Source organism: Sapajus apella, unplaced genomic scaffold (genome assembly GCF_009761245.1).
Source record: "Sapajus apella isolate SASKATOON/1434 unplaced genomic scaffold, GSC_monkey_1.0 scaffold116, whole genome shotgun sequence".
Taxonomy (NCBI): domain Eukaryota; kingdom Metazoa; phylum Chordata; class Mammalia; order Primates; family Cebidae; genus Sapajus; species Sapajus apella.
Window position 1 is genome coordinate 1,684,339 of NW_022437056.1, and position 19,912 is coordinate 1,704,250.

General features: G+C 41.1%; 1 protein-coding gene across 3 annotated transcripts in view; it reads right to left on the minus strand.

Annotated features, from left to right (window-relative positions):
• Positions 1 to 19,912, minus strand: part of CSMD1 (CUB and Sushi multiple domains 1) — a 2,101,842-nt gene that overhangs the window by 37,612 nt on the left and 2,044,318 nt on the right. For all 3 annotated transcript variants that reach the window (XM_032260320.1, XM_032260321.1, XM_032260322.1), the window contains 3 exons: positions 9,969 to 10,142; positions 8,016 to 8,189; positions 3,481 to 3,669 (listed from right to left, as the gene is read on the minus strand). In XM_032260320.1, the coding sequence (XP_032116211.1) occupies positions 3,481 to 3,669; positions 8,016 to 8,189; positions 9,969 to 10,142 (537 nt within the window). The remainder of the gene's footprint in view (positions 1 to 3,480; positions 3,670 to 8,015; positions 8,190 to 9,968; positions 10,143 to 19,912) is intronic.

The window sequence follows — 19,912 nt, forward strand, 5'->3', positions numbered from 1 at the left end:
ATTCTAACAATTTCTCTTTGAATAGGTGGTAGTCTAATATGTATAATTAAAATGATACTCAAATATTAACTTCTCTAATTGTTCTACAGAATAATCTCAGTATTTCCATTCATTTCCTTGAAATTACACCAAATCAGCCCCAAAATTTATTTATAAATATCCTTCAAAAAGGCAAATTCTGCAAATTGGTATAGGACAGTGAAGGTTTATTTCTTTTTTTCTGTGCAATACCAAATGAGGGCTAGCAATGGACAAATTTTTATCTTTGTGCAAAAAGAACTAACTGAATTGAGACCACCAAAGTATTACTCAAAGGGGACTGCTTGAATATCCTAGAGTAATTCCATTTGGTAACGAGATACTCAGAAGCGTTATCAACGAGAGAGGTAGATTTGAACGTCTGGAAGCCATGGTCATCTGCTGAGTCACATCAGCCCTCACTTTCTGTCTCATACGGACATTGATTAATTGGAGAACCAGATTTTATTCACATAGAGTCCGAAAAAGAAGCCAATTAGGTCTGAAACAGTGAAATGCTAGATAACTGACCATTTCCAGGTAAAATAAGAGATGAAAAAGAAAACCTTCGATGAAACAACGTCACAGCAAAATCAGACCCGGAGCTCAGCTGCCCTAGAGTATGGAGAAGAAAAGGCTCCCCTGGGATCTTTGGATTCCCAAAACTATGGCAATTCCAACTGTTGACACCAAGAGGAGGGATCTGGCCACCAAGGAAAAGAAGAGCCAGCTGAACCCCAGCTCCTGGAGATCTGAAGCATATCAGCATCAGTACAAAAACAAATGGAAGTCTCACATAAGCCAGGGGAGACATAAAAGAAATGTTCTGGGAAAGACAAAACTAGACCAATTTCTGTGAAGAATTCCCATGTGGGAAGGCAAGGACAACAAGAATGCAGATATAATATGATGAAGATCATAACACATCTATAGATGCATTTTTTGTTACATAAGGCTGAGAATTTTTTGAAAGTTATCACTCTCTTTCTCAACAGAAATTAATTGTATGTATAGTTAAAGTTAGAATTTGAGATGAGTTTCCGTGTAGATTAGAGGAGTGTGAGGGAAACTCACTTGGAGGAAAAAAATCTCTAGTACTAATCCATTCTCAAAATATACTTCACAATGCTGTAACTGAAAAGGCAAGAGACATTATCACCATTATCATGTGTGTGGTAAACCTGGTTCATAATAAAATTGCCATTTTCTTTCTCATTTTAATTTTTAATTTTTTAGAAATGGGCTCTTGCCTGTTGGCTAGGCTGGAGTGCACTGGTGTAATCATTAACTTCTGGCCTCAAGTGATCCTCCCACCTCAGCCTCCCAATGTGCTGGGATTATAGTCATGTGCCACCATGCCCCACCAGTTTTTAATTTTTAATTTTTTATAGAGATGGAATCTGGCTAGGTTGTCCAAGTCAACCTAGAACTCCTGGCCTCCAGAGATCCACCTTCCTTGGACTCCCAAAGTGCAGGGAGCACAGGTGTGAGTCCCTGCACCCGGCCTTTACTTTCTTTATGGATGCAAAATGCATAGGACAAATATAAGATTTTGCTTTTAAGGATTGTGTTGTGCCTAATTTCAAAAAGACTAAAGAGAGCAACACCTTTTCCTAAATCTTCAGAGTATGATCTTAAAAGATAATTCTCTTTAAGCTAACTGCCAATCCGATTTTTCAAGTGAGAGAAAATGCGACTTTGGCTATTCAGATAAAATGATGTATTATTGCTAATCTTCATCTTCTAAAACACGCTGATAATAAGGTTTTCAGAGGGGCTATAGGGAAAATTATCATCTATAATTTTCTCTGCCAAGAAGAGCAAGCCCATTTTCTGGAGCCATATCCCTTCCCCTGACTTAAAGATTCGATTCATAAGCCAATTACTACCAGGATATGAGCTTTTTTTTCCTAAGAAAATAAAGATTTAATAACAAATTCATTTATTTATTTATTTTATTTTAAGTTCTGGGATGCATGTGCAGGATGTTCAGTTTTGTTATGGAGGGAAACGTGCACCATGGGGTGGCTGCATCTATCAACCCATCAACTAGGTATTAAGCCCAGCATGCATTAGCTGTTTATCCTGATGCTCTCCCTCCCCAAGCCCCACAGACAGGCCCCAGTGATGTTGTTCTCCTCCCTGTGTCCATGTGTTCTCTTTGTTCAGCTCCTACTTATAAGTGAGAATTTGTGGTGTTTGATTTTCTGTCCCTGTATTTGTTTGCAGAGGATAATGGCTTCCAAGCTCCATTCATGTCCCTGTAAAGGACATAATCTCCTTCTTTATTATAGCTGCATCGTATTCCATGGTGTCTATGTACCACATTTTCTTTATTCAGTGTTTCACTGATGTGTACTTGGGTTGAGTCCATGTCTTGTTCCTGTGAATAGTGCTGCAATGAACATACACATGTATGTGTCATGGGATCTAATTAAACTAAAGAGCTTCTGCACAGCAAAATAAACTATCATCACAGTGAACAGACAACCAGCAGAATGGGTGAAAATTGTTGCCATCTATCCATCTGAGAAAGGTCTAATAACTAGAATCTACAAGGAACTTAAACATATTTCCCAGAAACAAACAACCCCATTAAAAAGTGGGCAAAGAACATGAACAGACACTTCTCAAAAGAAGACATTTATGCGGCCAATAAACATATGAAAAAAATCACTGATCATTAGAGAAATGCAAATCAAAACTACAATGAGATACCATCTCAAGTCAGTCAGAATGGCAGTTTTTAAAATGTCTGGAAACAACAGATGCTGGTGAGGCTGTGGAGAAACTGGAACCCTTTTACACTATTGGCAGAAATGTAAATTAGTTCAACCATTGTGGAAGACAAGTGTGTGAATCCTCAAATAATTAGAACAAGAAAAACCACTGGACCCAGCAATCCCACTACTGGGTATACACCCAAAGGACATGAGATTTTATTGTAGTCACCATGAACTATACCAGGAACGCTCACAAGACCCAAACAGGTATCATAGTGTCCCCACTTTGGCCATAGGTGCCATGTCAACAGATGGAAGCTCCACACCACAGCCCTTTGTCCACCTGGGCTGAGTGAGAGTAAGGGTGGGGGATGCCTTGTGGGGAAGTCCTGGCTTCTACGCCGTGTCTTAGCTGTGCGGACCAGGCCTACCTGCTAGGCTCAGGCTGAAGGCCAGCTGTGAGAAAGAGAGGTAAAGGCATCATTGTCCAAGTGGTGTCCAGTAGCCTGGGTCATTTCTCCTGAGGATACCAGTGTTCCTGACCCTTCTAGTTTGTTTAAGTCGTATTTGGTGATTTCTGGCCACTCTATCTACAGCTATCATGAAAATGCCGACAACTGGTGATGGGAGAGCACAGGGAATTAAAATCCAGTGCCTTTTAAATATACTTACGGAATTTTCTGCTGATGGTACCCATATAGGGCACTGTGCACAGAAATCGGGAACAACCCTGACTTACCCAAACACTTGGGCAGAGATCGGTCCCATAAGCCATTTGCCATACAGGTCAAGGCTGAAGATCCCAGCAAGTAAAATCCCTTCTTGCAATGGTAGAGGACACTCATTCCGTACTCAAAACTCTCAGGGAAGTTCTGTTGCCCGTGACGAATGGCATTTTCCACAAAGCCTGGATCGGAACAGTTCACCACTAGAAAATAAAACATTTCAGACACCATTTAGAAATAGCTAGCAATAACAAACAAAACATCAGAAATGAAGGCGAATTCCTCATCAGTTTAGAAAGCTGAGAAACTGACAACATGTTGGCTGAGGCTCATGAAATTCCAGTCTCGAGGTCAATACTACTGACCGCTTCCGGCCACTCTTCTTCAAGAAATGTCAAGCAAAAGTGTCAATTGCTATCGATCATAATAGCAATTTTCACATGAGGCTAATTTCCTCTAGTTCCTAATAACGTTTCTTCAACGTAAATTCTGAAATTAGTTTTCTTGGCTAAGTTTTTATGTTCTAAAAATGGTCAAACAGAACGGGCTGAGGTTCACTTAGTTTAAATGTTTTCACTTAAGTGTGGTGTTTTAGAACAGCAATTACCCCCCAACACACACACACACCTACAGGCGTTAGTGTTTTAATATGTGTGTCTAAAATAATTTTGCTCTATGTGGAACACAACTAAAAATGACAATTATTCCATCAACGCTTAATAGAAATGCAAATCAAGCCAGCCTCTGATTTAGTCCTCTTCTCCCTTTAGAAACGGGCTCGTGGTGAGGCCGTCCTCTGCAGCGTGCGGGACACGCTCTGGTTCCGCTGAAAGGCATTAGCTTGAATGCCTGTTGGCGTCTGCATGGGAATTAGCGATGTGCTTTTGCAGGTGCAGAAGAAAAGAAAAAACCCTGATTACCTCATTCTTTGACCCACCCCACCAGTGAATGAGGCAGCTGTTACAGAGGCCACACTCTCTCCAGATATTTCTGGCTCAGAAAAGCACTGTGCAAATGAATCTCAGGTGGCCTCTGCACATCATGGGTTCCAGAAGCTGAAGGCAAACCCTGTACCCAATCTGTGCATTTTACTTCTTCTCTATTCAAAAAAAGGAAGGTCGAAGGCAGAATGGAGGCTTAGAGCGTTCCCTTTTAGTGCAGTACAATATCGTTTTATGCTTCTTAAAATAACTCTGAGTTTACAGAAGAAAGTCTCAAGTTATTTTGAATCAAAAAAGCAAAAACAAACAAACAAAACAAAAGCGTGTAGTTCGGGCAGATATTTTTTTAAGGTCCCATAAAGGCATTGCATCTGCAATAAAATTGTAACCAAATCTCTAAAACAGCAGGAATTACCTCCTGTGAGAAAAATCTAATTAGCCTGAAAATGTGATTATTTGTATAACGTGGAAGACGGCCACATTGTTCCATTCTTACACCAAGTATAAGAGATGGAAACAGCTCCCCATGCCACACTTTCATAAGGAGACAGATAGCCTGAGACTGGAACACTAAAGATACTTGTGTGCTTATGTTTGTGCTTATATTGCTCTCAGGAGACTGTCCAAAAGTAATTCTAAACCATGACTGCAGTCAAACTAGAGGAAGCCACTTAGGATAAATGAGTGGAAGGCTTTGACCATCTCCCACTAGGGTGCCCGAGAGAAACCAAATGGCCCCAGGATGCCAAAGGCCAGATTGAGCTGATGCCAACATTTCTCCTCCTCCTCCTTCATCTCCTCCTCCACCTCTGTGTCCTCTCTTCCTCCTCCTTTTCTTCCTCCTCTTCCTTCTCCTCCTCCTTCATCTCCTTGTCCTCTCCATCTCCTTTTCCCTCCTCCTCTTCCATCCCCTTTTCCTTCTCCTCTCTCTCCTCCTCCTTCTCTTTCTTCCCTTCCTTATTGTTTTCATCTTTTCTTTGCCCCTCTCTTAAGGCTTCACTGGCAGAGACGTATTTATTGGTGCAGTAACAACAGGATCCAACTGCTTCCTTCTCCTTGCAGGCAGAGAACTAAATATTCTCTGAGTTCTTCCACGGCTGATGAAGGAGGATTTATAATACGTGAGTTTCATCACCTTGCTGTGAAACTATGGACTGGAATTCTCTTTAAGGGTCACTCTTGGAGATGATGAACCCTCTTCTTGGCAATCATTCTGCAATGTTAGATAGTATTAGAATTGCTTGGAAGGTGTGTGTTGAAATGCTAAGCCCTGAGTTTCTACCCCTTCTTTTCCTAGTTCAATATGCTTAACATACTGAACAGTGAAAATGTTTGAAAGCAACAAATATTCTTTGAGCTCCATGTGGGGAAACTGAGTGAATCCTTAAAATGGAAGAAGTGTGGATACAAATACTCTAAATCTGCTCGCGCATTTTTTCAGTCCTGCATAGAGTTGCAGTCAGAAGTATTTTCTTTTATTCTTTCCTATTTAATTCTGAGGCTCCATTAAGAGATTCAGCTGCTTCTATGTGCTGGAGGAAAACTAGGGCAGGAATAATTCAGTTTATTTGTCCATGATAGAACTTCCAGATCATTGTTGCAAATGGGTGTGTTTTACCATACAGAGAATAATTTATCTGCCAGAGAGTTTGTTAGTGACCAACCAATCCACATCAGCACCTTTCCCATCTGTATTTGTTTTCCCATTTTATATGTGAACAATTCCTCTCCAGGGATCTGGTGGAAAGAGTCTCGTGTGACTGACAGGTGAGCTGTTGATTTGGAAACTATAGGGATAAACGGCCGGTGACGTTCATGGTGTGGAGGTATTTCAGGTGCACCTGAAACCACTCCAGACCTGGTTCATGACATGGTGTTAAGTACAGGGTAATGCATCAGAAAGAAATAAAGAGGTTCACTCTAGGCGGCTGCACCTCATTTTAACAGCTTACCCCCCAATATGCTAAGACTTGATTTCCAGCTGTGAAAACCTGACATGGAACCTAATTTTGTCAGCTGGGAGGAATGAGAACACTGATGTCTTATATACATTTAGCCCATAGTGGAGAAATTCCAAAGACCACATATGCTGTGTTCTGTGGCAACAGCTGGATATGTGGAAGGGTAAAATAAGAAGTTAATATAGCGATCAATAACAGGTCCAAAGTCACAATGACCACTGAACTAGAAATACACAAGGATCAGGGCCCTTCCTTGTCTGAACACATGTCTGGTATAGCATAATAATCAAATACATCAGCATTCTTTGGTGACATGAATCCTAGCTGCACCCCCACTCCCTTTTTCCTGGAGAGTACCAGCTGGAAATCTTATCCCTTCATAGCGTTCTATAGGTGATTCATTAAGCCATTTTCTCTGTATATGCTCCCTAATCGGAGATGTCATCTTAAAGATGCTCAAGTAGAAATACAAATACGGCCGAGTGCGGTGGCTCACACCTGTAGTCACAGTACTTTGGGTGGCTGATGCGGGCAGATCACTTGAGGTCAGGAGTTCGAGACCAGCCTAGCCAACATGGTGAAATCCCATCCCTACTAAAAATACAAAAATTAGCCAGGTGAGGTGGTGGGTGCCTGTAATTCCAGCTACTTGGGCAGCTGAAGCAGGAGAATTGTTTGAACCAGGGAGGTACAGGCAGCAGTGAGCCAAGATCACGCCACTGCACTCCAGCCTGGTAGACAGAGTGAGACAGAGAGAGACTCCATCTCAAAAACAAACAAACAAAAAACAAATATGGATAAGAACATAAATTTCTATTATTTATTCTCTTTCAAACTTTCTTGAGGACCATGGAGGTCCTTCTTATCCAGTGATGTCCCTATTCTCAGTGAAGTGAATGTACTGATTGCCTGATGAAGGAAACATGAAAACACCAGTTTTGAGATTTAATGGCGAATGATTTGAGCAGTTTTCCCAGCTCCTTGATTGGTCACTGTTCCCGTGGCGTGCCTCACACCACAGCCCTCTGACCAAAGTTCCTCCTCCAGGAGCTGTGAGTCCTGCTGTGTGCTCACTAACCAGCTGCTTCCCTCTCCAGACTCCCTTCCCGAAGACCAGAAGCAATAACTGTTCCACATCCTCACTTCTTTCCAGAACCCGAAGCAATGGCCGTGTTTTCCTGAAAATCCCCCTAATGACAGAGAAATATGATACATTCCCATCCCAGGTTCCTTCTCCAGCTGCTGATCAATAGAAATGAAACTGCCTCTCTGCACACTGGTCTCTTCTAGGCAGTTGGGCCCTAAGACAAAAGGCAGTCACAGGGCATCCCATAAGAGTCTGGCATCTTCTCCATGGCATGGAGGTTTTTGTTAGGAGCTTGAGTTTTGCAAGATGTTCTCTACCTTGGAAAGTGAAAAGGGATGATAATCCCCATATATTTGTTCAGAAGTATTCACCTAGAGCCCACGGCCCCACAGCTATGCAAGTATTGAGAAAATGAGATACTTTGAAATGTCACATCTGTTAGGTGAGCCCGTTGGTCAGCGGCATTGAACCTGGGAAGCATGGAGTTAGGCTTTTTGGTGTTACTGGGCAGCCTAGAACACTCTTGGAGCAAAGGGTTCATTCCTGGATGCTTTTCCTACCTCGACACGTGGGCAGAGGGCTACTCCACTGGCCATTGCTCCGACACTGGGCTCTGGACACACCTTGCAGCAAAAAGCCTGTGTTGCAGGTGAAATTTACCACGTCGTTCAGGTTGAACTCACTGCCATTGGTGAACCCGTGGGCGGGGTTTCCAGGGTGACCACATGTGATGGCTGTAGAGAGACAGGTCAACATCATTGTTAAATATTGCACATGTCATCCCTTCCCTTGGGATTATTTACTAAGAAACATGCATGCTTACTAATTGCGTGGATGGGAGGTTTTTCATGAATCAGACCATTTATAGATGGTATTTATATTCGAAAGGGAATATTGGAAGCTAGAACCACAGGCTGACCCTACAGGCTTTTTATATAATTGTGGAAAATAACAAACACCTGCCAAACACACTTTCTTCATCATCATAATCATTAGTTCTTTCTTGAATCATGACAGAATACCAAATGATTTAAAAATGAAGCAGTGAAAAACAAGAGATGCTAAAAATTCTTGTATTAATCATGAGTTTTGAGTATTTTCTCCATACACACCAGCTCGGTTTGTGAAACCCTCCTTTTGAGACATTATGGGGATTTGTTTGTTTGATACTTTAAATTGTCCATTTATAAATTATTGTAACATCAATTTAAGCACCATGAAATTAGCAAAATAGCTATGCACACTCAGGTCATATTTTAGTTGACAGTCTCTTTTGTATGATCCTCTGAAATGCAGTGAACTGTCATTATGTCATGCCCCAGATAACAGGAAGACAGATCAGGGAGAGATATCCATCATTCACCCTTTCAAAAGAAACACAGTACAGTCATAAAACTGGTGTTTTCTTCCTCATTTATCTTGTCAACAACTTTTTTCCTCTAAGTAAAGCTTTCACCCTTGAACTCTGTACATTTTTCAAAACACTATTACAGATAATCCTTGTCACTGTTGGATAGTTTGTCAACATTTCTTTTGCCTAATTCATAGGAAAATACAGAATATATTAACAAACAATGGGTTTAAGTGAAATTGGGCAATAAAGTCAGAGTGTATCATTCTAAAAACACTAGTCAATATCTCTGAAGTTATATAGTTCAAGATTGATCATTACATATAACGTTACCACTTTCTTTTCCTTCTTTTTTTTTTTTTTTGTTTTTTTTTGAGATGGAGTCTCGCTCCGTCACCCCAGCTGGAGTGCAGTGGCACAATTTCGGCTCATTGTAACCTCCATCTCCTGAGTTCAAGGAATTCTCCTGCCTCAGCCCTTCCTAGTAGCTGGGATTACAGAAGCCCACTGCCATGCCCACCTAATTTTTGTGTTTTAGTAGAGATGGGGTCTTGCCATGTTGACCAGGCTGGTCTTGAACTCCTGACCTCAGGTGGTCCACCTGTCTCGACCTCCCAAAGTGCTGGGATTACAGGCATGAGCCACCACACCCGGCCAATTTTATCTCTTTCTAGTAAAAGAAAGTGTGCTTACAAAACTCTCTATACTCTTGATAAAACGATTACAAAAATACATGCAACACGGATGAGGAAGGGAGTGCGGCTGTTTCTAGGACCGCAGAGGTGTCCGGCAGACCCAGACTCTGCACCTCCACCCTCTGACAATTAGCATTTCTCTCCACCCAGTTTATCCTGTGATAAAATCAGGGAGGAGGAATCCATGACACCACTTGGTCAGGAAGCCATTTAAAATGAATTAATGAGCAAATTAAACATGGAGTCTGGAAAAGGAGTTTGCAGGAAAGGAAAAGGGAAGGAGATGAAAAAAAAAAGACAGTGAATGTGACAGTTCTCCTGTTTTCTTTCTTGGTACAGGCAAAATGGAAAGTTTGCTATTCTATTTTACAGTAACGATTACGTTGGTGTGTATTGTGACCTAATAACAAAAGAGACTATGGCAAAAGGAAGCATCTGATGAATTCGTTCACAAAGAGTGCACTTACGGACACAGACAGGCATTTGTCCAGACCACTTGTGGTCTTGCAGGCATATCCTCACGGAAGTTCCCACAAGCCGGAAACCAGGATTACACTGGTAAACCACCGTGTCCCTGTAACTGAAGCCATCTCCACTAATATGACCGTTCACAATTGGGTCTGGGGAACCGCAGTGGCCAGCTAAAAACATAAAGCCAATTTAAAATTTAGAGTGTTTGTCATTTATAAAAGTAGTACATTCAAAACTTATTTTTATTATCAAGTCAATAACAGTATTGAAGGCACAACTTACTGAAATCTTTCTTATTACATATATATGTATACTTTTAAATATAGATTTTCTTCTTTTATCATTTTTCTCACAATTGTGGGTTAAATAATATTTCTAATATGAAATGGTTTGTATTTCCTAGGTATAATTTTCCCATTTATTCATTTGACTTATTTTGCTTAACTGTATTCTGTTATTTACCTTGTTATGTTATTTTCAAATAAAAGTGAAAAGAAAAGAAGGAATCCTTGGAATTAACATGAACAGGGTTTCTTAACCTATTGATTATGGGTAGTAAGGAACACGGTGAGGTGGGTTTCCAGACTGAGAGACTAGATAATCAAATTACCTGTGAAATTCCAAACGGAAAGTCAGGGATCGGAGAATAAATTCAATTTTGATTATGTAAATGTGTGTTATGGGTTAGCTGATGTCTAGGTAAAAATGGCCGGGAAACAGTTGAAAAGAGGAGTCTAGAGTTCCAGGGACAGATGCACTGAAGATAGCATGGACTTGGGAAAACAGGAGTGTGCACGGTTGGTGGTTGAAACTAATGGGGGGCAGGGCTTACCCAGGGGCACAGTGAAAGGACAGGAAGAAGGGTGAGATCAGGGCAATGACTGTACTTCACAACGGACAAACATGGCATTGAAAGACCTTTAATAACAGAGCTTCCATGTGGATAAGGACGTCTGATTATTTCACTCCTTCCCACATTTTTTTCTTTTTTGAGACAGGGTCTTGCTCTGTCACCCAGGCTGGACTGCAGTGGCATCATCACAGCTCACTGTAACAACTTCTTGGCCGCAAGTCATCCTTTGGCCTCAGCCTCCTGAGGCGCTGGGACTACAGGTGTGCATCACCATGCCCACATAAGATCAAACAAATTTAAAAGCTAGCAGAAGACAAGAAATAACTAAGATCAGAGCAGAATGTGGAGAACTGAAAATTACGAGTAGAACTGAAGGAGGTAGACACAGAAAACCCTTCAAAAAATTTAAAAAATCCAGGAGCTGGTGTTTTGAAAAGAGCAACAAAATAGATAGACTGCTAGTCAGATTAATAAAAAAGAGAGAAAAATCTAATAGATGCAATAAAAAAATGATAAAGGGGATATCACCACCGATACCACAGAAATACAAACTACCATCAGAGATTACTATAAACAACTCTATGCACATAAACCAATAAATCTAGAAGAAATGGATACATTCCTGGAAACTTACACCCTCCCAAGACTAAACCAGGAAGAAGTTGAATCACTGAATAGACCAATAACAAGGTCTGAAGTTGGGGCAGCAATTAATAGCCTAGCAACCAAAAAAAGTGCAGGACCAGATGGGTTCACAGCCGAATTCTACAAGAGGTACAAAGAGGAGCTGGTACCATTCCTTCTGAAATGATTCCAAACAATACAAAAAGAGGGAATCCTCCCTAACTCATTTTATGAAACTAACATCATCCTGATACCAACTGGCAGAGACACACTAAAAAAGAAAATTTCAGGCCAATATCCATGACGAAAATCGATGCAAAAAAAATCTTCAATAAAATATTGGCAAAGCAAATGCAACAGCACATCAAAAAGCTCATCCATCACAATCTAGTAGGCTTCATACTGGTGATGCAAGGCAGGTTCAACATACATAAATCAATAAACATAATCCATCACATAGACAGAACCAAAGACAAAAACCACATGATTATCTTAATAGACATGGAGAAGGCCTTTGATAAAATTCAACAGCCCTTTAAGCTAAAAACTTTCAATAAACTAGGTATCGATAGAACATATCTCAAAATAATAAAAGCTATTTATGACAAACGCACAGCCAATATCATGCTGAATGGGCAAAAACCTGAAGCATTCCCTTTGAAAATGCACTAGACAAGGGTGCCCACTCTCACTATTCCTATTCAACACAGTATTGGAAGTTTTAGCCAGACCAGTCAGGCAAGAAAAATAAATAAAGAGTATTCAATTAGGAAAAGAAGAAGTCAAACTGTCTCTATTTGCAGATGACATTATTGTATATTTAGAAGACCCCATAATCTCAGCCCCAAATCTCCTTAAGATGATAAGCAACTTCAGCAAAGTCTCAGGGCACAAAATCAATGTGCAAAAATCACAAGCATTCCTATACACCAGTAATAGAGGGAGAGCCAAATCATGAGCAACCACCCATTCACAATTGCCACAAAGAGAATAAAATACCTAGGAAAATGACTAACAAGGATGTGAAGCACCTCTTCAAGGAGCACTACAAACCACTGTTCAAGGAAATGAGAGAGGACACAAACAGATGGAAAAACATTCCATGTTAATGGATAGGAAGAATGAATATCATGAAAATGGCCATACTGCCTAAAGTAATTTATAGATTCAATGCCGTCCCCATCAAGCTACCATTGACCTTCTTCACAGAACTGCAAAAAACCACCTTAAACTTCATACAGAACCAAAAAAGAGTCTGCATAGCCAAGACAATACTAAGCAAAAAGAACAAAGCTGGAGGCATCAGGCTACCTGACTTCAAACTATGCTATAAGGCTACAGTAATCAAAACAGTGTGGTACTGGTACCAAAACAGAGATATAGATCAATGGAAGAGAACAGAGGCCTCAGGAGTAACGCCACACATCTACAACCATCTGATCTTTGACAAACCTGACAAAGACAAGCAGTGGGGAAAGGATTCCCTACTTAATAAATGGTGTTGGGAAAACTGGCTAGCCATTGAAACTGGACTCCTTCCTTAAAACTTATACAAAAATTAACTCCAGAAAGATTAAAGATTTAAACATAAGGCTTAATACCAGAAAAGCACTAGAAGAAAACCTACAGAATACCATTGAGGACATAGGCATAGGCAAGTCATGAAGACTAAATAAACAAACAACAAAAGCTAAAATACACAAATGGGATCTAATTAAACTAAAGAGCTTCTGCACAGCAAAAGAGACTATCATTAGAGCGAAGCAGCAACCAACAAAATGGGGAAAAAATTTTTACAGGCTTCCCATCTGAATAAAGGGCTAACATCCAGAATCTACAAAGAACTAAAGCAAATTTACAAGAAAAAATCAAACAACCTCCTCAAAAAGTGGGCAAAGGATATGAACAGACACTTTTCAAAAGAAGACATTTATGCAGCCAACAAAGATATGAAAAAATGCTCATCATCACTGGTCATCAGAGAAATGCAAATCAAAACCACATTGAGATACCATGTCACGCCAGTTAGAATGGTGATTATTAAAAAATCTGGAGACAGCAGATGGTGGAGAGGATATGGAGAAACAGGAACACTTTTACACTGTTGGTGGGAATGTAAATTAGGTCAACCATTGTGGAAGACAGTGTGGTGATTCCTCAAGGATCTAGAAATAGAAATACCATTTGACCCAGAAATCCCATTACTGGGTATATACCCAAAGGATTATAAATCATTCTATTATAAAGAGACATGCAAATGTATGTTCATTGTGGCACTGTTTACAATAGCAAAGATGTGGAACCAACCCAAATGCCCATCAGTGATAGACTGGATAAAGACAACGTGGCACATATACACCATGGAATATTATATAGCCATAAAAAAGATGAGTTCATGTCCTTTGCAGGGACATGGATGAATCTGGAAACCATTATTCTCGGCAAAGTGACACAAGAACAGAAAACCAAACATTCATAGGTGAACAATGAGAACACATGGACACAGGAAGGGGAACATCACACAATGGGGTCTGTTGTGGGGTGGGGAACTAGGGGAGGGATGGTGGAGGGTGTGGAGATTGGGGAGGGGAAGAAATACCTAAAGTAGATGATGGGGAGATGAAGGCAGCAAACCCCCATGGCATGTGTATACCTATGTAAAAATCCTGCAACATCGGCACATGTACCCCAGAACTTAAAGTATAATAAAAATAATAATAATAATTGTTGAGAGAATCAGTAACGGAACCAAGAACGCAATGGTCTCTGGTGACTCCATTTTATACACTATTCTACAAAACATATTATTTGAATAAGAATACCGTGGCCTGGTGTAGCAGCCCACAGCTGTAATCCCAGCACTTTACAAGGCTCAGGTGGGTATCACCTGAGGTCAGGAGTTCAAGACCAGCCTGGCCAACGTGGTGCAACCTCTTCTCTACTAAAAATACAAAAATTAGCCAGGTGTGGTGGCACATACGTGTAATCCCAGCTGCTTGGGAAGCTGAGGCAGGAGAATTGCTTGAACCTGGGAGGTGGAGGTTGCAGTGAGCTGAGATCTCACCACTGCACTCCAGCCTGGGTGACAGAGCAATACTCCACTTAAATAATAATAATAATCGTGAAACCTCAGAACAATTGAGGTGTTATATGTATGGACTGTGCAGTACACTGGGTGGGTCCCAGGAATCTGGATGTTTTACCTGCCTTACAAAGTGATTCCTTTGTACTGTAAGCTTTGAAAATCACTGGCTTTTAAGTCTATTCTATGTCTGATGAAACTTTGTAACTGTTTGTAATTATAAACTGCTATTATATTTTTGTTAAAATGTCTCAAATAGAAGATTTTTTAAACAATCTTTCTCTAAAATTGGATTAGAAAGAAAGAAAATCTACCAAACATTTGACCAAAGCACAGAGACTGCAAGCAAGATGGATGGAATATTGAGTCTATTTTCATAGCAAAGACATAGTGTACTTCTCAAGCAAAATGTCAGGAAGAAGGCTCCAGAAGGAGGAAAGACCTAATTTCTTGATTGGTCAATGTTTGCCCGCAAACTACATTTGTGCCAGAGCACACAGGAGGGCAGAAAGTGGCCTAATTCCACCTGTGAGGTCAGTTTAGTCTGAGGTTCATTAGCGACAGACACAGGGGACACCACACACTCCATTAACTTTGTCTTAGACTAGGGGAGGCCGAAGTTCATAGAATTTAACAGAGGAGAGCAGGGGCCCACCGAAAGGCCAGGCTCTCAAAGCCTTGTTTCTAGAATTGCATCTAAAGTCCACAGCACAGGTGTTTTACTGTAAGTTAAAAAAAACCTTGCTGAGAGAATAAAAGGTTGTTTTGTGTGTTTGTTTCCAGTGGAGTGAACATTCGTAAATTGATTCCTAAAGGAATCCAGTGCCCTCAGGGCTCCAGCATACCCCCCTGGGTGACCTGTGTTTTCTGGAATGTGGTTCGATAAAGCTGCGTTTTAGAGGAGGAATCTTATTGGCATACATGATTTGGCACTGTTTACGTTATCCATGCTGTTTTTCAGCACTTGCTTTTGATATTGAAAAAAGCCATGCAGTTTGCAAACTAAAACCACCGCACTGATTGTTATTGGTGACTTTCTGAGTGACTGACACAAGTGGACCCTGAAAGAGACCTGAGGTGCTGGTCACCTGATTTACCTTAACATCGCAACACATGCAAACAATGAACATCTCAAATGCAAGTAAAGTAGGTGAATCTCTGACAAGTACCTAGACCTGTGTGATTTTAGAAATGGGTTCCATGATTTGGAAATTTAACAAAGTTTCACTGTTTCACTTATCCTACAGAAACCCCCTATACCAGTGGAAATGGTGCCACCACGTCTCCCATGGCATAGGACAGACCTAGAGCCCTGCATTCTTAGGACTGTCATCAGCACGCTCCTTTGGAACTGTAGGATCTCTCTCCTCTCACAGGGTCTCCCACATGCGCATTTTCCCCTAGAGGGGCCTGCTTGAAGGTCAGCTCTTCAACGCGCAAGTCTGTAGCAGTACAAATACTAAATATTGGTCTGGGGATTAGAACTGAATCCATTTTTAGAAAATCTACAAACCAAATATTCAACCTCAGTATTTGCTTTGTGATTATTGGTACTTATTGCTGAAAATAAAATACATTACATATATCCTGTGCCTGTAGGGGAATACAGTATGTTTTATTCTATCCATTCTGTGCAATCACATGGTCTTTGGGCTAAAGTCAGAGTTATTTGGGCAGTAGACTCCAAAGCTAATTTGCAACCTCTTCTTGAGTATTAACTCATGGTCATAAAATGTCAGGTGGATCAGATTCACATATACGCAGGAAAAACTATTATTAGCAGTAAACATTAAGGGACATATTTAATTCTCTAGATCTGCATATACTAAAAAATCACATTTGAATACTAATAAACGAGGTTTCTTTTTTCCCCCCTCTCCAAGTGCAATTTCTAGGGGCAACACTGAGCGACTTTGCCTATGCATAGATTTGCGTGGTGTCACAGAGAGTGTGTGGTATTTGTCCAAGGCATGGAGGTATTGGGCTTGTAGAGTATACAACACTCTGTGCTGTTTGTGACAGCATCAAGCATAGGCCCAAGTCCTCTGTCACAAATCCATTTGGCCAAATCTCTGCTTAACACACCTTAGTGAATGACAGTCTTTTAAACCATATTTGGTTTGAAGAAAACCTCAAGCCAGGGCCAGTGATTTGGACTGTCTCTGGGGCTCTCGAAATCTTTCATCTGTTCCTCATCTTGATGTAGTTCCTGAATAAACCGCATTTTCCACCTGCTTCCCTGCACCTATCCTGACTTACTGGGCTGAAGCTTCCTCTGCAGTCTGGCCTGCCGACGCCACATCTTCCTGTCCCTCTAACCTCAGTCCAACTCTGCCCACGTGTGCATCCTCCACAAACGCCAAAGGGAGTGCTGCTCATTCCTACAAGAAGCAAAGTTCTCCCTTGCTTCAGGCTTTTTCTACAACAGCAGAGCCTATCTTCGGTACTGCCTATTTAAAACACCCAACCTCCTAGTTTTCTACTGTGTTTTGTTTGGGATTCAGCAGATGGCATTATGATTTTTCCTACTGACTCACCTCCACGATTGGACTGTGAGTTCTGAGGACAACACCATGCTCTGGGCACCAGGACTCAGCTCAAAGCTTCCCCTAGAGTGGGTGTCAGAGTGATTGGACCTTTTCCACCATCTGGTGGCCCTATCAGTCCAGGCTCTCGTGACTATGCGGCCATTGAGCGTTCCACCCCAGCACCTGCTTATTTCAAGCAAGTCAGGCTTCCTAGGCCATACTCTGCATCTACGCTGTCGCCCATGTTCACAGCTCCTGCTTTCTGGAATGGCTTTACCCCATGCCCGCTTGCTGGAATTCCACCTAAAATCAGGATGGCTTCCCCTACATCTGCTCCTCCATTAGCTTCTCAGTTGCTTCCACTCCCACCAGGATTTCTCAACTTTGCTACATCTCCCTTTTGCTATTATTCTCCACTTTGTTGTTTTTTTTTTTTTTTGAGACAATAGTCTCACACTGTAGCCCAGGATGGAGTTCAGTGGCACGATCTCTGCTCACTGCAACATCCGTCTCCCGGGTTCACATGATTCTCCTGCCTCAGCCTCCTGGGTAGCTGGGATTACAGGTGCCCACCACTACGCCTGGCTATTTTTTTGTATTTTTAGTAGATACAGGGTTTCACTATGTTGGCCAGGCTGGTCTCCAGCTCCTGACCTCATGGTCCACCCACCTCAGCCTCCCAAAGTGCTAGGATTACAGAGATGAGCCACTGCGCCTGACCTCTTCTCAACTTTTATTAATGCTACTTGGTATTTACCTTATTTATTCCTGAGAGTATAGATTTAATAAAAAGAAGAACCATATTTTATTAACCTCTGAATGCTTTACCATAGTTCTTGAGGAACGAAAAATATCATTGAATAATATTGAGAAATATTACAGAAAAACCCACAGCTGAGAATTTTGCTATTTATTCCCTAGCCACTGACAATGCATTTGAAAAATTTGAGGACTGGCATTGGGAATTTTTCTGACTATCATACAGAACATATTTTATACTTAAGACAGAATAGCAAAGATGGGGGGCTAATCCTCCTGCTCTAATATTACCTTTGTGCTGTGATACAAGCATTATCATAATCAGTTGTTTTATTAAGTATGTTTATCTTTCCGATTGCCTTGTATTTACAAGGCAATTGAAGAATATATTTAAATATGATTCTGTAAGAACTATGAACAACCACAGTCTAAAAACAGTATTTTGAATCATGTCATTGGCTTTTTTAGCCATATAAATAGCCATGATATTGTATTTACAAAACAATTCATCTCCTCATAGGTTATAATAGTGCAATAAATACAAATTTATTTCAAATAATAGCAAAAGAATCTAATAAAAAAGATAACGTCCTTTATGTGGGAAATATCTCATTCTACCACTAATATCTTCTATACTGGAAATTAAAGAAGTAACACAATGGGGAGAAGTTGGGTTCTCTAAATGATGTAAAATGTTTTCAAAATATGAATGTGGGATTCTGTGACAGGAAACCTAGACCATAAACTGAACCTGTTTCTAGTTTGTGTGCTCTCTGTTGGTTTAAGCAAACTACCACAGAGAAGATAAACAGGAGCAGATAATTAAGGGATCATGTGGATTATAAACTTCCCGGGTGGATTAGCAGGTGCCTAAGAGAGTGGATACCAGGCCAGCATTCTCAGGGCTTAATTTGCAACCTGGGGAGATGTTTCACATTACACAGTACAGTGCCTAAATTAGAGCAGGTCCTTGGCAATTTACAGAACTCTGGGAGATCCCGGTAACAGTGCAGGAGTGACTGTGTTGGTAGAAGGAAGGCTACATTTTATAGCAACATATTCTTTTTTTTTTTTTTTTGAGACGGAGTTTCGCTCTTGTTACCCAGGCTGGAGTGCAATGGCGCGATCTCGGCTCACCGCAACCTCCACCTCCTGGGTTCAGGCAATTCTCCTGCCTCAGCCTCCTGAGTAGCTGGGATTACAGGCACGCACCACCATGCCCAGCTAATTTTTTGTATTTTTAGTAGAGACGGGGTTTCATCTTGTTGACCAGGATGGTCTCGATCTCTTGACCTCGTGATCCACCCGCCTCGGCCTCCCAAAGTGCTGGGATTACAGGCTTGAGCCACCGCGCCCGGCCAGCAACATATTCTGATGCACCTCTGCATTACTTTGCTCAAAATCTATTTACAATGATATTTTCATGCACATTCCATTTTCTCTCAAAGTTTCTTCTTAGAATCCAGGTGAGGGACATAAAACACAGCATGGGTTGAGTTCTTGAATATCAGGCATAGAAAGTCATCTTTCCTTTCCTTAAATACGGCTCTCCTATAGTTGACATTCTCAGTACTCAGTCTGTCACAGTTCATCTATTCCCATGCTTAGCCAATCCAGCTGCAATGCTCAAAAAGGATTCCGGCATATTCTCCCGTGTTGGGAATCAGTGGAGACAACGGGCAGGCCAGAAGCATGATTCATGTTGCACGTGAAACTGAAGCACAATCTCAGGAAATAGTATTCTTTCCAGGAGCCCTTAAAATAAACTACAAAATATCTCAGCCACAATTTGGGGGAAAAAATGCTTTTGTCAAAAAGTCTTGCATCAGGATGGAAAACATAGTGGGCCTAGGCTATACAGCCCAAGGAAACCTAATCTAAAGAACCAAAGTGGACCCTGCCTTTTGCATAAAGTCTTCGTTGCCTTGTTGGGCAGATCTACCTGTTTAAAAATACACAAATGAAGGGGGGATCTGGGGATGTTTTACACTGATTCCAAAAGCTATCTTTCTCTGTACACAGTGCCTGCTTGTTATGGTTTGGCTACACCCTCACCCAGACCTCACCTTAAATTGTAATACTCCCCACTTGTGA